Source organism: Tachysurus fulvidraco, chromosome 22 (assembly GCF_022655615.1).
Source record: "Tachysurus fulvidraco isolate hzauxx_2018 chromosome 22, HZAU_PFXX_2.0, whole genome shotgun sequence".
Taxonomy (NCBI): Eukaryota; Metazoa; Chordata; class Actinopteri; order Siluriformes; family Bagridae; genus Tachysurus; species Tachysurus fulvidraco.
The window spans coordinates 6,931,695-6,948,334 of NC_062539.1; the positions used below are offsets into that span (position 1 = coordinate 6,931,695).

General features: G+C 39.6%; 1 protein-coding gene across 10 annotated transcripts in view; it reads right to left on the bottom strand.

Annotated features, from left to right (window-relative positions):
* LOC113645154 (microtubule cross-linking factor 1) overlaps positions 1 to 16,640 on the bottom strand; it is a 53,822-nt gene that overhangs the window by 3,320 nt on the left and 33,862 nt on the right. For 3 of the 10 annotated variants that reach the window (XM_047806153.1, XM_027150499.2, XM_027150502.2), the window contains exons 6-15: positions 15,868 to 15,969; positions 13,189 to 13,314; positions 11,449 to 11,652; positions 11,197 to 11,358; positions 9,307 to 9,474; positions 7,947 to 8,207; positions 6,939 to 7,102; positions 6,570 to 6,690; positions 6,408 to 6,484; positions 4,064 to 5,570 (exon numbers count right to left, since the gene is read on the bottom strand). In XM_047806153.1, the coding sequence (XP_047662109.1) occupies positions 4,064 to 5,570; positions 6,408 to 6,484; positions 6,570 to 6,690; positions 6,939 to 7,102; positions 7,947 to 8,207; positions 9,307 to 9,474; positions 11,197 to 11,358; positions 11,449 to 11,652; positions 13,189 to 13,314; positions 15,868 to 15,969 (2,892 nt within the window). Of the gene's footprint in view, positions 1 to 2,563; positions 2,797 to 2,817; positions 2,840 to 4,063; positions 5,571 to 6,407; positions 6,485 to 6,569; positions 6,691 to 6,938; positions 7,103 to 7,946; positions 8,208 to 9,306; positions 9,475 to 11,196; positions 11,359 to 11,448; positions 11,653 to 13,188; positions 13,315 to 15,867; positions 15,970 to 16,640 lie in introns of those variants that run through there. The other 7 variants (XM_027150503.2, XM_047806154.1, XR_003441152.2 and 4 more) reach the window with 6 other exon arrangements.

Below are 16,640 nucleotides of genomic sequence, written 5' to 3' on the forward strand. Positions count from 1 at the left end.
AACATCTTAACCACCGAGCATCAGAACAACAAGCTGTTTGGAAGAAAAGCAAGAGACCGGCTCCTTCCTAAAAGCATCTTAGAAAAAACTTTACCAAGGCCATTAGATGTGATGTGATCATGTCAGAAGACGATCAGATCCTGACATTCATGTGGATGTTACTTTGGCCAAATTTACCCCTACATGGCCATGGCATTTCCGAATGGCATAGGCCTCTTTCAGCAAGATAATGCTTCCTGCAACACTACAAAAAATGTTTAATAACGGTTTGAGGAATGTGACAAAGATGACAAATTGTTAGCTCAGCCCACAAATTCCTCAGATCTCAGTCTGATCACAAAGCTGTGATAAATGCAGGACAAACAAGTCCGATCCATAGAGGCTCAAGCTCACAACTTACAGGACTAAGAGGAGTAAGCACCGGATACCCCACTGTAAAATATGTAGGTGAAGCAGTGGTGCTTTCCTGCTGTTTTGTGGCTGAATGCTTCAGTACTTTTGTGAAGACTGATGGCATTATGAAGTATTCAAAGCCACCAGGATATTTTAACCCAAACCCTGGTTCCAAATAAACACAGAAATATTTCAAAAAACTATATTTGAACCTTTCAAAAATTCTGTGGTGTGACTTGAAGAGAGAAGTCCATGTGCACAAATCAACCAATGTAAATGAGTTTAAAAGCTTTCCCACTACTCTCGGTGTTTCTAACAAAAAGAGGCTCTCCACAGCAGTGCTGTTATTCCTTTCTAGAGCAGGCTTTATAAAATTTAAATGTTAAATATGCCGATCATTTTGAAATCAGAAAACAAACAAACAAACAAAAAAAAAAAACCCCTCCTGTATGGTTGAGCTATTTTATATATTTATACATTTTAGTTCATTTTCATTAAGAGTGCCAATAATTCTGGAAGGTACTCTAGATTTTCACTGCAGCAATTTACACTTTTCTAATAAGTCATCATTCTACATTTTAAAAATGATTCACATTCGTGCTCAGTTTGGATGCCAATAATTTTAACTGCGGAACCTTTCTAACATTAAGTTATTGAAAAACAACAGTTTTTATTGTTGTCTTTTTAAAATGTTTCACTACAGATAAATAGCATACTGTAATATGACAGCTACTAAAAATCCTTGTGTCTACCTGAGACAAATGCAGGCTAGCAGTTAGCAAGAAGGGACAAACGTAGCTAATGCTTCTGCTGAAAAAAATCGTGGCTGTTTAAATAATTTACTACGAATATCAAAATGTAGACTGAGACATGGATGCTGGAATCTACCTCATGTTGTTCTCTGAGCGGTGAAATGTGAGCTGGTTTACTAGCAATTACTCAGCTAGCTAGTTTATTAAGAATGAGGGTATTTTCAAATTGTGCCATCAGAGATTGTAGCATTAAAAATAACACAAAAAAGCATTGATTTATTCGAGATAAATGTAAACATAAAATGTGTTAACGTCACCTTAAATCACAAACGACACTTAAAACTGGAATATTACAGTCATTTTAGTTCTGATACTGAACAGATGCATCATAACACTAATCAACATTACAATTTTTAAGCACATTACAGCCAACGAATTAGTCTCCCAAGAGTAGCCCTCCTATCATAAAAATGTGAGTTAGGAGCAAGGTGTCAGTCCGCTACTTGCACTAAATGTGTTACTTACGGTATAAATAACCCTCCTGAAAAAAATCCACAATGACCATGCTAGCAGCACCAGCAAAACTAGTATGCTTTTGCTAGTCGGTTAGCATAAACTAGCCTGAATCAGTATGGAATTCATGCTTTTCTAATCTTTTTTTTCCTTCACAAAATCTGTTATTAGCATGCAGCCATGATACACACAGTTTAACTGTCTGTTAACACAACATGGAGAGCAGGAAAAGAAAAAAAAGAGCAGAAACTGTTAGTGTGTAGTCCTCGAGGAGGTCATTTATGTAGGCATGGAAATAGTTTGCCACTTAATATGGCCTCCACTGCAAGAACTGTAAGAGAGGTAAGGAAAGCATAGAAATGGAGGAGGACGACGACATCATACACACAAGACGCATAGCAGAACCTAGTGGAAACACAATGGGGTCATTTTAATTGTCTATGATAATATCCACAGCATCCAAAAAGCTAGCATTGTGCCCTGGAAGTATATATAGTGCCATATAAAGTGGCATCCATGTCACTTATGTCTACTACACCTAAGAGCTTTATTTTATATATATATATATATATATATATATATATATATATATATATATATATATATATATATATATATATGTATAAAATTTTATATGCTACTAGCTTTTTAGATGAACCTTTTTAGTTACTGATGGAATTCTTTAATCAGAAAATGATATGCATGCTCACACCTACACCACAACGTTGAAAAGTTGAAAAGTGAGGAAAAATTAACACAGCATATAACCCACAACACCTGACGGCCAAAATCTTTTTCTTTGTGAGAATGATGTGGCATGCAGTGCTATAGAGATCCAATAAACACAGTAGGACATGGCACGGTGAGGTCGCTCTGAGGTTAAACGTCATAGAAGAGGAACTTACAGGACAGCTCATGTGTGCAAGCAGCATTATAGTCCCCAGGGAGCAGTGAGTAAGACAGTGTGGTTCTGGAGACAGTCCGGAGAGGGAGACAGGGCAAAACACTAATCAGAACAAAAATACAATCTCACAAGATACAGGAGATGTTGGCAAAAAAAAAAAACAGCCTGTGTGATAAGGCTCCAAGAGAAACATCATTGCAGGCTACAGGAAGTCCACTCCTCTTGATGTGAGACCTGTAAAAGGGGTGAGGGTTTTTTTTTGGCATGACCATCCTCACTGTCCATTCAGAGAAGAAACATACTGAGTATACTGTATACCACAGTATTTATAAACTCCACATGTTTTATTGTACTGAAATGTTTTAGCAAATATCTGTGTTGCTTTCATGGCGGTAAGGAGGTTAGCATTATCAACTAGCTTAATCCAGGTGAATTTTCTTGCTTTTTTACCATTTCCTCAGACAAGCTTTCAGCACTTTAGCATATGTGGCATTCCCCTCTAAATATGGCCCGAAACATATGATTCAGGAACCCTGACAGAATATAAAAAAGTGTTTCTATGTACATATATAAAGCTTCAGATATCTACCTAAAAAAAAGACTTTGTATTGGTGTTACATGTGGTAACGTTTAGCCCTCAGCAGTTAGCTAAACATACACACTACCTCTAAAGGCACTTGCACTTTCAACTGTTCTTTAGTTTCTTATATGATCTGGATATATATTGAGCCATGTGTATGATGATAATTCTATAAACAAAAGTCACATCCTTAGGAACTCAAACGTAACCAAAGCTTATATGGTATTAGCTAATGGCTAATTAGCTATTTAGCCGACTTTTTTTTTTTTTTACCACTAAATATAACCACCTGATAGAAAAAGGTCCATTGACCGACACTGCATATGAACAAATTTGTACATTTTCTTGTAGCTTGTTTCTTGTTTCAAAAGTGTGATTATCTTGCTTACAGCTTGAATAAATAGATTAAACTAATAACACACTAAATCAAAGACCGCTTGCTATTTTTTTTCAATGGTCGCATAAGAATGTTCAATTTATAAACCCTTTACCAGTTTACTATACATTTGTGTGATCCCGACAAAGGCTTGAGCTTCATAAATGCTGTGAGTCTATGACATTGTTGACAGACATTCCTTGCATTCACTCAGTATGTTAGTTATCCAAATGGACAGTATTTTAACCATCGACGCCAACAGTAGACAGTAGCTACAAAATTCTGCAGCTGTGTAGAGCTGACCATGAGACCGTAAAAGAAAACATTAAGCAGCAGATTTAGTTAATTAATAAGCTGCAGCACAGCATTTCTGTCCCATGCTTTCTAGCCAGAGGCACACAAAGGCATGCAGTATCGATTAATTAAAGTCGCTGGCATTTTCACATGTATAGTGCTTAAAGATTCCTAATTTCCTGCAGTATGTATTCAACAAAGGGAGAATAAAACAATTTGTATCTATATGTTTAAGAACCTTTCAGGTTTACCTCAATACATCCAGCTTTGTCCACTTCTCCTGTTTTGCTCTGTGCTGCAATGGCTGTACCTTGTTTCTTCTCCTCCCTGAAGCCCTGCTCCAACAGTTTCTTATTTAATATACGTGCCGCATTCTCTGCTATCGTGTAACCAGGTGGAGCTGACAAGTCTTGCCTGATGCTAATCATTTCTGGGTTCTTGTCACCCTGTAATTCCACTATGAGCTGGATAGGGCTGGGTGAACGACCCCTGGATGGCCTAGCTGGGTCCTGTGGTGCTCCAAAATTGGCTGTTTTAGGGTCAGAAACACCTGCAGACCCACTTTCACTGGGCCTGGAGCGGCTGGGTGACTTATTGAACTTCTGAGCCTGGTCATAGTTTACTGGGGTATGGTCAATGATGTTGAAGAGGCTGGAGAGGCCATCGTTGATGGTGGTGTGAACGGGGCTGTCTCGGGTGGTGGTGGAACGCGCCCATGCTGATTCACTGTTGCCCTTCAAAGACTGAGAAGTGGGTGTTGGAGCTCTGGATGCATTGGCAGGGGGTTCAGGTTTTCCTTGTGTAGAATTGATACACGAGGGCTTGCGCTGGAGCTTGGGTGATCCGTATTTTGGTGAGCAACATGACCTTTCAAACTTGGCCTGTGTGGCAGGTGAGTACTGTGCCTTCCTGAGGCTACGTGAGGGAGATGAAACGGGAGTGAGGCAGCGGCGAGGGCTGCTGATGAATGTCTGCAGTGCCACATTCACACCTTGTGTGGTTTGAGTGCCACGTGTTGTTGAGCCATTGGTCTGGCATGCTGCATCACGCATTTGATGGTCCGGCGGACTGCTTCCGGTCACTGTGCTGGAGCGGATGGCATTCCGTACGGAAAACGCCACTTCTTTCATGTCGTCACTAAGATTCCGAGACAATTCTAGCTCAAGTGAGGATGTGTAACCCATTGCTGTGCACAGAGGTGCATTCTCACCACCTTCCAAATGTCTCAGTTCACATGGCCACCTACCACCAAAAATGTCCTCCCCTTCGTTTTCTTTGCTCCCCCTGGACAATGCGTACTCCTGATCTGATGATACTGGGCTTAATCTCTCGGCCCTAGTGGGGCTGTGGAGAACACGCACGCCAAAGTGGTCAGGCACTGGGGAGCCTCTTGCAGCCAGACGCTGACACTGCTCCAGGCTGCTTGTGGTATTGGTAGTTAGTGTGGCACTGGTGGTCAAGTACCAGGCAGCTGGCTGAAATGCTTCTGATGATGATAGGACAGGTCTGTGTGTATCTGCCCATGCATCCACTACCTGAGGGGGTAGCACAGGGCCTGGGATTGGGCAGGAAGACAGTGGGGATTTGGAGAGATCCCAGCCCTTGCTATTAAACTCCTCAATATATTTGAGGTCATCAGGAGATAGGGGGGGAGTCACTTCATCCTGCCCACATTCACCTGATTTGCTCTTGTCTGGCAGGAAGGGGGAGCTGTCCATCAAACGCAGGAAGTCATTCATAGAGCAGACTGATTTGGCCCTGTGGAACAAGTTACAAGGTTACATTAGCTACTCCCAAACATACTATATCTTTTTAATATAGTGTGTTAAAATAGTCCATTAGTATAAGATGGCAATACACATTAAAACTAGTGTGTAGATGTTTTCTGTGTTTAAGTGTCAACCAAACAGGCACTCGAAAGAAAGATTTCACATTTTAGAGCCCGCTGTTGTTTGTAGAGGTCAATTACAAATAAAAAGAAACCTACATAATTGAAACTACATAATACAAACAACCAACTACACACAATGGTCAATTCATTTTGAACTCCTGTAGATGCTCAGTCATGCATTTATCCAATTAGCCGACTCTGATGTTAGCATTATTGTTTGTGCAGACAGACTGATTTGAGTATTTTAAAAACCACTGATCTGGCATTTTCACATAGAAAAGTCTTACAGAATGGTGTGAAGAAAAAAAAACAACCCTATCAATGTCAGTTCTGTGGGCAGAAGTGCTTTGCTCATGACAGAAGTCAGAAGAGAACTGGCAGACCGGATTGAGCTGATAGGATGATAACAACCGCGGTGAGCAGAAAAGTATCTTAGCATGTACAACAGCAAAGGACTTTGTCAAGTTTCACTCCGGTCAGCAAGAAATCTGAGGCTACAAAGGGCATGGGCCAAATAAATCTGGCCAGTTTAAGATTGGAAAAAATGCTGTGTGGTCTGACTGTGGTCCTTTTTGTCCTTAATGTAGACTCAGATTTCCGGAAACACATTACCTACACACAAGTGTATGAATTACCATCCAAATAAGGACTTTCAACAGACTTAATGCTGTTAATCAATGCTACATCCAAATCTCCCGAGGTACCTTAGGAGGTTTCCACTGCTCATATCTTCCTCAGGATAGAGTACAGGATCTGCTCTTTCTGAGATCTCATTAAGTGCCTGTAACACATACACAAAACCCATGTTTACTCACATGTACACACAAGCATGCTCATCATCAGTGCAGGCAGTGGTCATGTCTTACTTGATTGAGACATGGATATCTCTTCTCACTGTCCAGCCTGGATGACAGTGGAACCTCTGCCTCGTTTGGTGGATCCAGAGACAAAGCATCCAAGAAGAGGCTCTCACTGGGTCTTGCTCTTCTTACAGAGTAAAACAAGAGTAGCCAATAGTTTCATTTCCATATAGCTAAACATTCATTCATTCATTTTCTACCGCTTATCCGAATGCTCTGGATAATTAATTCTACAGCAGCAATGGCAGAACTGCTTCATATTCATCATATTTAATACTATTTCATCAACTGTACTCTTAATAGTGTACTCTTAATAAACAAGGTGTGATGTACTATATCTAGGTCTGTATCAAGGAAATGTGATAATGTGTGTACTTCTCTTCCAGCGTGGCCTCCGAGTCCGAGTGAGAACGAGACACAGCACAGTGAGCTCCACGAGGGGAGCGTGGAGATCTGGGGGCCTTACAGGGACTGTCCTGAGGGGAGAAGACACGTGGTGTCCCTCCTTCAGAGTGATGGAGAGGTATTTCCCGTTGTATCTGTATGAGAGCAGGAATGTTGGGCAAAAGAGACGAGAAGAAACAAAGAAGAGTACAGACAGGTTGCCAGATTTACAAATTTGTGGAATTTCATTTCAGAAAAAGTTACAAAACATGAAATTACTCAAAGAACTCTTACGGAACAAATGAGAATGATAAAACATCTTCTCTATATGCTAAAGCAGTGAGCTTATTAAGATCCAGGTGTTTTTGAGAAGAATTTTTAAAACATTCTTTTTTTCTATACTATGACAATGACATTTGTCCAGGCAAAAAATATACACTGCTTATTGAATTTCGTTTGATTTTCTGATTTTCCCTGCAAAAATGACGCTAAAATTCACTGCTATCACATCTGAATATGACGATTTATTATCATTATTATTCAATAAATGTTACATTTTCTCAGTAATGTTTTCATCTCTGATATTATAGACTTTATGTTTATTTTTGCCTTTTATACCAATTCTACAGAAAGAAACAATTTATGGTGCAGAGGGCACAGGAATAACAGTGGGTATAGGTTGGGGACTAAAATGTGTTAAATAACAAAGTGATTGCTATTAATAATATTATTTACTTGATATTATTTTGTATTGTAATACTGTAATATACTACTGTAATATGAAGCATTTCCTTCTTGTCCATCGTTTACAGATTCTTGATTGCTGTGAGTCTTTGAAGTGAAAGACACTTCTTGATTTTGTGTTAAATAATATATATATATATATATATGACCTTTTTATGTCTTCCTCTTTCCACTTCTAGTTTTTCCCTTTTTTTGACCGTGTCTAGTTAACAGATGACTCTTTTGATTCCCTTATTGTGACAGCTGAACACTGACCTTCTCCATCTTGCGATGGAGGTCTTGTACGTTGCGGTCTCGCTCCTGTCGCTCCCTCTCGAAGCTCTCAAGGAGTTCACTTCTCTCTCTGGTCCATCGGCGCTCGCCATGCCGCAGCTTCCATCGCAGCTCCAGAGCCACACTGTGGCTATCAGCTAGAAGCCTCTTCTGCTCCTCACGCTCCCTCTCCTGCTCTCGCTCTCTCTCCTGCCACAGGGAGTCCGTTCCCCCTACAAATGTTTCTCCTCTTGACTCCTCCAGCTAACAAGGTAGGGTAGAGATGGAGGAACACATACATGAGTAAAAGAAATGCAGTTATTCAAAAATAATTTTTTTACCTCCAGGTACAAGTTTTGTTTTTTTTAGTTTAAAACTTTAATATGCCATAATTGAGAAACACTGAAAATCCCACAGCTATATATATTTACAGATATAGAGGGCCAACTAAATATGTGACAAAAAACTTTAACTTTCACTACAAATTAAGCCTTTTTTTTGCCTGGATTTAGGATTTATCCTTGAAGTTATTTAGTACTGTGAGTGTTAATCCACTTAACAGTGAGAAATTAATGGCAATCATACATCAGTAAACAAGTTCAATGTTTTGTGCTTAAATATGTTTATGCTGTAAGAAAAATAACTGAATAACAACGATACATTATTAATCTGTTATTAAAATATAATTCATTTATATCATGTGACTGATTCATAGGATGCTGATAGAAAACATTATGCCTGCATGGACTGTTGATTTCTCATTTGATTTCATTTTTCAACTTCAAATCAAATCTAAACACGTTCCTACCTACACGTAGGTCCCTTTTCTTTAAATTATTGTATTAGGTCACTAACCAGTAGAAAGGACAAATGACTGAATATATATATATTTTTTTTACCGTAAATAAGAGGAAAGCTCATATGTCTAAAATAATATTGTAATGAATATTTTTTATTTTAGTTTTTTTTTTTTACCTCTCTTACACACACACACACACACACACACACACACACACACACACACACACACACACACACACACACACACACAAACACAAACACACACAAATCCAAAGCTTCAAGTATATTTATCTATTAACAAATGAAAATGTAATTTTTAAAAAATGTAACTTTTTTTATTATTTTTATTATTGTCCAGGATTAAAATTAAACTCGACATGATTTACATTAGAGAATCATATTTTATGTTTGATAAACTAAGCCAGCATGTAAAATGCCCTACACAAACATGTCCTTAACCAAGGTGTTTGTCATAAAGTACCTTAAATATGTATGTGCTTCTATTTCACCTCTAAGTGTATGTCATACTGTTTATTATTGCATGTGCTCTGAATGTCATTACCTGAGCAATGTGACTCCTCATCTCAGCACGCTGTATCTCCCATGCTGCTCTCTCATTGGCCAGTGTCTGCTGCAACTGACAGCATCTCTGAGCCTCCTCCCGTAGCTCTGCCCTCAACTCCTCTAGCAGAGAACGCAGGGCATGAAGAACCCGTCTACTGTCACCCACCTGAGAGAGAGAAAGAGAGAGAGAGACTACTTAGTAATTTACAGAAGCCAATCGCCAATCAATAGTTATTTTGAGTGGCATGAGAAACCTCTGAGAGTGAACCTTGAGCCATGAGATTAAACAAGATCCCCACATTGTAACACAAGGTCAGCAATGAACCAAGGATCCTGAAGCTGTGACGGGACAATGTTACCTGCTGCATCACAATATTTATCTCATTTCTATTCAATTAAATTGTACTCAACAGCCTATAATACTTGGTACTTCAGGTCATGTTTGTTATTATTATTTCTTGAAAAATTTGTAAATGTCTAAAAAAGAGCATGCTTTTTTTTTTTATTAATAAGCAGTCGACTTTCTTCACTGATCCTGTTGGTCAATCAGACAGTGTTTAAAAATAAATAAATAAATAAAATCAAAAAGTTGTTGTGCCTGCACTAAGGTAAAGCATGTGAGGCAAATGATAAGTGGTCGTTTAGTGGTTCAGGTTTACTAGGTTACTGATTAAAGGTTGACCTTTTGAGCAAGGCCCTTGACCCTTAGCTGCTCAGGTGTATCAATAGGATAAATAAAAGTCACTCTGTATAAAGGCGTCTTCAAAATTATGTTCAAAATGATGTTAACGGTAGGGAAATGACTAATAACGGATGATTCACTGACTAAACTATGTGTGTTCCTACTCCGCTTGAAAGCTTTCGAAGCCAGAAAACGTTTGAGAGATTAAGCAGAATACAATTTCTAACTGTACGTCTCCTGAGGTTTTAATTAACACCACTCTAATCCCACACAGATAGCTCTGACTCACTCCATTAACTATTTGCATCCATGCGCTCAGAGTGCCAAAGAGAGCACCCAATACAATGCTAAAGCAAAGCTTTGGCACACACACACACACACACACACACACACACACACACCGAGAAGCCATATTTACTAAAGAAGACAGAAGTACAGACACTATAATTTAGCAGATGTTTGTCTAAACCGGAGGCACTACATTGCTTCTCTTAAAATACTCATCAACATAAAATATGGATATAACACACATAGAAGAAAATGCTTAATATAAAGAAATTCATTCAGCGCTTTGATATCTAATCTTGTCCATATTTAATTAGCTATCAAACATCATTATGCAACGTTTATACACAACATACTACTATTATGGTATTATTTCTCTCATAACAAACAACTGTCTCCAAATGTATACCACCATAGCTATCGAAACCAAAGGAGCTAAAAGCTTTATCTTGAACGTTTATATGACAGTTTATAGATGATGTAAACATAATATGATAACCAGATAGCACTCTACTTTTATTTTATAGAAATATAATTTTAATCAACATACAGCAACTCTGGAATTAGCAATAAACAAACAAACAAACAAACAAACAAATAAATAAATAAGGAGAGAGATTAAACCTACTTTTTTTACCTAAAAAAAATCATTAATTTTTGTGATTTAGTGTAATATGCGTCATGTTCAGAAGAAAAGCCCTGCAGTGTAGTGTTCTAGATCGTTCTTCATGTTATGACACTGGATCCCTGGTGGCCAGGAACTTACAAAGATTCATGGTTACACCTTTTCTAACACACCATTCAGCCTATGAAAATTAGTCAGGTTCTGTGAGACTGCTGTATGTCGTGTGCCTGTTTTATGTTATTTCATATTCAAGTTACAAAGCCACCCACTCTGTTTTTTTAAAGTCATGTTTGTACCTGTTTCTGATAGTGGAGTTTATCTGAGGACTGTAAGAGTGATCCAGGGTCAGCGGTTTCTCCCCACAATGCCTGGGGAAACAATTTGTCCTCCCGCTCTATGTCTTCTTCTGAACTTTCCTTGACCGTTCCAGCCTCTGGGATGCTTTCCGACCGTTCATACTGAACACATGGAGCAAACAGAGTGACAGCATTCAGTAACTTAAACATCCACGTAAATATTATGTCGTCGTTCAGCTCGACATCGGATACCTCCTCGGCTGCATCGGTCCTGCGCCCGAGCCTCCAGTGCATGAGGATCCAGCGCAGCTTCATGTAGACAATGATGGCATTCTGCCTGAACAAGCGCACTTCCTGCTGCAGTAGAGCTCTTTCCTGTGGCCATGCAGGCTCGTGCGACTGCAGAACCTGCAGCTCCGGACCTTGATGTGCCTCCAGATGTCTCAGATCCTCCTCCTGAAAGAGGCAGTGAGGATGAGATATAAAGTTTATGGGTGATAATGAAATGTGTGAGAACTTATTCAATTTGATCCAGCAGGACAGAAAATGCTAAAAAAAAAAAAAAAGTAAAAACATAAAAACTAAATGACGAGGTATCAGGAAAAGCTAATATGCATAATACTGATGGAAACTGAACTGATGTTCATTAGAATTTAGATATGTGGAGATGTTTCTGTATCTGTGTAGATTACGTTTGCTGCATTCACTATTACATTGTGAATTAACTTTTAAGCAGATTTGTTATATTGACTGTGAAGGTCAAGGAAAATAGCAAATAAGGCTAAAACAGTATTTAGAGTATTTAGTGTATTTAATTGTGTTCCAGTTTGCCTACAGACTTATACGGGAAAATGCCTTTGTGGTTCTTCAGCTTATGTTTTAAGGGCAACTTTTATATAGGGGTATGAGGTGGATCCATTCATCACAGCCTCACCTGGTTCTCATGGGATTTTGTTAAGGATTATTTACAGCCTTATAAAAATGTGGATCCAACCACATCATCTTCACAGTTTTATGGCCTGTCTTAGATAAGGGTGCGGTGGAAAAAGAAGGAGAGAGTCGAGTTGTACGAAGTATTAGACTAAAAAGATGTGGTTATTGTAAGAGGTCAGAGAAGAACGGCCAGATTGATACAGGCCAATAGTAAGAACTCAAGTACAGTAACTGAAATAATCACTTGACACATGTGGTTAAACACACAACACATTAAACCTCGAGGTGGATGAGCTACAACAGCAGGAGACCTCCTGTAAGCCAAGAAGAGGGATCTGATGCTGTCGTGGGCACCAAACTGGGCACCAAACTGGTCTTCGATTCTCCTGCTTTAGTGAGTCTGTGTCAATTCCTGGAAGTTACATGATATTATGCTTACGCTGCTGCCACAAGATAATTGCATGAATGATTAGGTATACTGGTGTTCCTAATATAGTGCTTGTTAAATTTTATTAAGAGGTTTTATTAAAAACTACAGTCTGTGCTGATTATTTATATACTTTTATATACTTTATCGGGGGCACGGTGGCTTAGTGGTTAGCACGTTCGCCTCACACCTCCAGGGTTGGTGGTTCGATTACTGCCTCCGCCTTGTGTGTGTGGAGTTTGCATGTTCTCCCCGGGCCTTGGGGGTTTCCTCCGGGTACTCCGGTTTCCTCCCCCGGTCCAAAGACATGCATGGTAGGTTGATTGGCATCTCTGGAAAATTGTCCAATTGTGAGTGTGTGAGTGAATGAGAGTGTGCGTGCCCTGTGATGGGTTGGCACTCCGTCCAGGGTGTATCCTGCCTTGATGCCCGATGACGCCTGAGATAGGCACAGGCTCCCCGTGACCCGAGAAGTTCGGATAAGCGGTAGAAAATGAATGAGTAAATGAATATATTTTATCAAAAGTGACGCAAGCAGATAAAATAAGGCCTTTAGCTGAGCATGTTGTAGTGACCCTCTGGTGGACGATTTATCACGTCTGATGTGCACTCATGCAGAAAGTGGCTCCTACCTGTGTGAGGGAGGATGGTAGAATTTCTCTCTCTTCCTGTCCTGCTCTCATTCTCCTCTCGAGCTCCAGACAGAACGGTGCCTCCCTGGCAGGAGTGCCCACTTCAGACAGGCATGGCTCCCGGAGCTGAACGTCATTGCAACACAGAACACAAGCTCTCAGACCAGGTTTGAGGAAATCACTATTATTGCCCTGCCTGTACGTTATCCATACGCAGAGACAGAGCAGGAGTGATCATGATTACGCTTTAAATAATTACACCGCTATTATAATTTATAGTGTCTATATTTCAAACTTGAAACGGCATTACTGTAGTTTTTTTCAGTTCTCCTCATGAATTTAAAGTGGCCTGGTTCTTAGTGGTGGCTCTGTAGGGAGTTAGTGTCCTAATAACACTCTCCACTCTGTCAGATACACCAGAACCACCAATTTGTAACACCAGTCAGCTCCAACAGCCATGAAACAAGCTTTGATTTTGCCTGTCATATATCCGGGAGAAACCAGGATCCAGGCTAGAAGCGATGATGTGAACTGTGCGAGACTGTTCTAGGGGATATCGAGACGTCGTGCAGATGTTTCAGCCTTATTTATTACTTCTAAAATGTGACCCGTGTTACGGTGAAGGCCGATGAAATTGCAGAAGCACCTCATGGATCAATCCAGCCGCAAGCTCTGGACCATAGACTTTGGTGGAGCAAGACGACGTTAGCATTTATAACAGTTTCTGAAAAAGTAAACACTCACACTTGATTTATCATACAGATGACTGTTTACTCTTATTTATTTTATTTTTTTTAGAATAACAGGCAGATGAGATGCAATCGGGCAGCTTGACGAGCAGTTTTAGATGTAACTTTGTTCACCTATGTTATTTACAATGATAGCTGATGTTCTACAGTATCTCCACCATTGTGTTGGAAACAAGGTGCACACACATTTCTGAGTTAAAGACATTCTATACACTCCATAATCCTCCTTTTGCTCTTTGCAGATTTCTTTTTGTAATATGAATTACAGTAGAATTGATTCGGTACATCATACTATTACACTTGCACACTAATTTCCAAACAAGGTAAAACATGGTACGTAATTGCCTGAGTTTTGGTGGGGGTAAAAAGCTACCCTGGCAACCTTGTGATTAACTCCTCTACTGAGCATGGGGCAGTGTGATTTGCACCCCAGTGGGCCTCTATTATTGCTTGAAGTTCCCGTTTTTGACCACTAGTTGCAATAATAACTCTAAACAGAGCAGTGAATGCACTACCCCACGATCGAGCAAGAGAACGCCGGCTAAAGAAACGACAACGTAGCAAAAATTTCATTCATTAATTAAAATTTCGACTGTAGTTAAAATGTATAGAGCTTCACGTTTGTTGAACGGCTGATATGCACTACATGTGTAAGGAAGGGCTTTGCTCCACCTGCCTATATGAACGAGCCGTCGCTGGGGACAAGCACAGATTTACCACACAAAAGCTTCATGCTCATATTAACCTGCTCAATGCATCATTCGCAAGACATGTACATGAAGTACAGCAGGAAGGTGGTACATGCTAGCCTGGAGCACCTGAGGTAAATGAGTGGTGCATGAGCAATGAGAAATCAAAGCGAACTGAAATTAAGAGCAGCAGCTGTGAGTTGCATGAGCTGTACAAACAGAAAGGTGTGCTATGGACAATGGCGTGAGATCATGTGACCACCAGTCTCATTCATCCACACTGTATAAAAAGGTAAATCACTGTAATTGCTTTATAAGTTAAAAAAAACAAAACAAATACGCACAATATAAATACACAGCTACAGTTCATTGTGAGGTCTTTTTTTTTACCCTACACACTTTTTTCACTTACACTTTTCTTAGACATAGTTTTAAACTGTATAAGTAATCACTTAGGACATTTAACAAATAAATAAACTTTAACCCTTTTTTTATTGTAAATATGTCTCGGATGCTCTTTAACTGTCTATAAAAAGATATTAAAGAATCCAATAGAATTAAAGGAAAAAAATCCACCCTGAATGAGTTGCATATAAATCTTTATATAATTATCATGATGTCAAAGATTCGTTTTATAATAAATTTTAATAACAAATCATTTTTGACTTCTACATTACCCACAATGCCTTTCACCTACATGTTGATAGTAGTGCGCTCTACCTAAAGAGATCCATGCAGCAATGCTGAAGTCCTTTAGCTCGTTTACCTTCTACTCTGTACACTCTACTCAATCCTGATTTCTCATAATATGATAGTGAATGCTGAAGGGAAATTGAGAAAAATGTATATTAACCCCTACTGTATGTCTGAAATGTTTGCACTAGCAGCAGAGTCACCAAGCTTTTAATTTCTTCTCACAAAAATAATCACATATCAATGATAAGCACCAACCAATTATGTCTGAAACTCATCATAAACATTTAAATATGAAGTGATTTCATGCATTTCAGGGTGGAGTTTTCCTAGAACTCTAACGAAGAAGACATGCATAATTCCTGGGATTTTAGGAATCAAATCCCAAAACAGTATTTTGGAGAAATCTTAGTTTGAGAACGATTCTCAGAAGCTCACATTTTCCTCATCCGTGCTGTATAGGACTTAAAAAAAATAATAAGTGAAACATTAATAAAAACTCATCAGTGCTTTCTGAAGCCCAGGAGGGAGATAGACGAGGCACTGACCTCGGCTCTGACACTGTGGGGCCTGCCGTATCTACTGAGCGCAGGCTCCTCCGGGCCATTCCGCCGGCCTAGGGACCACTCGAACTCCTGCCTCCGGCCGGACTGTGAGTGAGGGAGGGAGGAGAGGGAGGAGGAGAGGACGGGTGGACAGGGGTGGTGGAGTCAGGAGTGAGGCGGTGGAGTGTGGAGAGGAAGGTAACGAGGGGAGGAAGGTGCATGGAGTCGATTGGTGAATGACAACAAATGGAAAATTCACACGATAAGACACTGAATTTGAAATAATAGTACGAAAAAAATGAGTACTGCTTAAATTATATGTTAAATAAATAAAGAAATAGACAGATAAACAAACGGTGACAAATGACTGACAAGCACAAAAAAGTAAGAGATGATAATGGAACGATGATGGTTGAGACGAAATGCACAGAGATAGAAACAGGCAGAGCGGGCTACACGACGAAGAAAAGCGCAAAAAGGAAAACCAACTTGAAGATAGTGGTGTAGGAGAGAGTCGAGAAGAGGACGAGTATGAAAATGAACAGAATCATGGGCTGAAACATTTTAAGGAAACACAAAGAAAAAAGGAGAAAGAAAGAGAGAGAGAGAGAATAAGAGAGAGAGGGAAAGAGAGAGAAGGAGCCGGGAGAAAAAAAGAATGCAAAACACTTGTTATGAAGCGCATGCAATGGGGGATACATGTGTCTAAAAAACCAACAACCGAAACGTAGCACTTAAGACATGCACGCACAAGAGTGTGTGCCTGTGTGTGCACT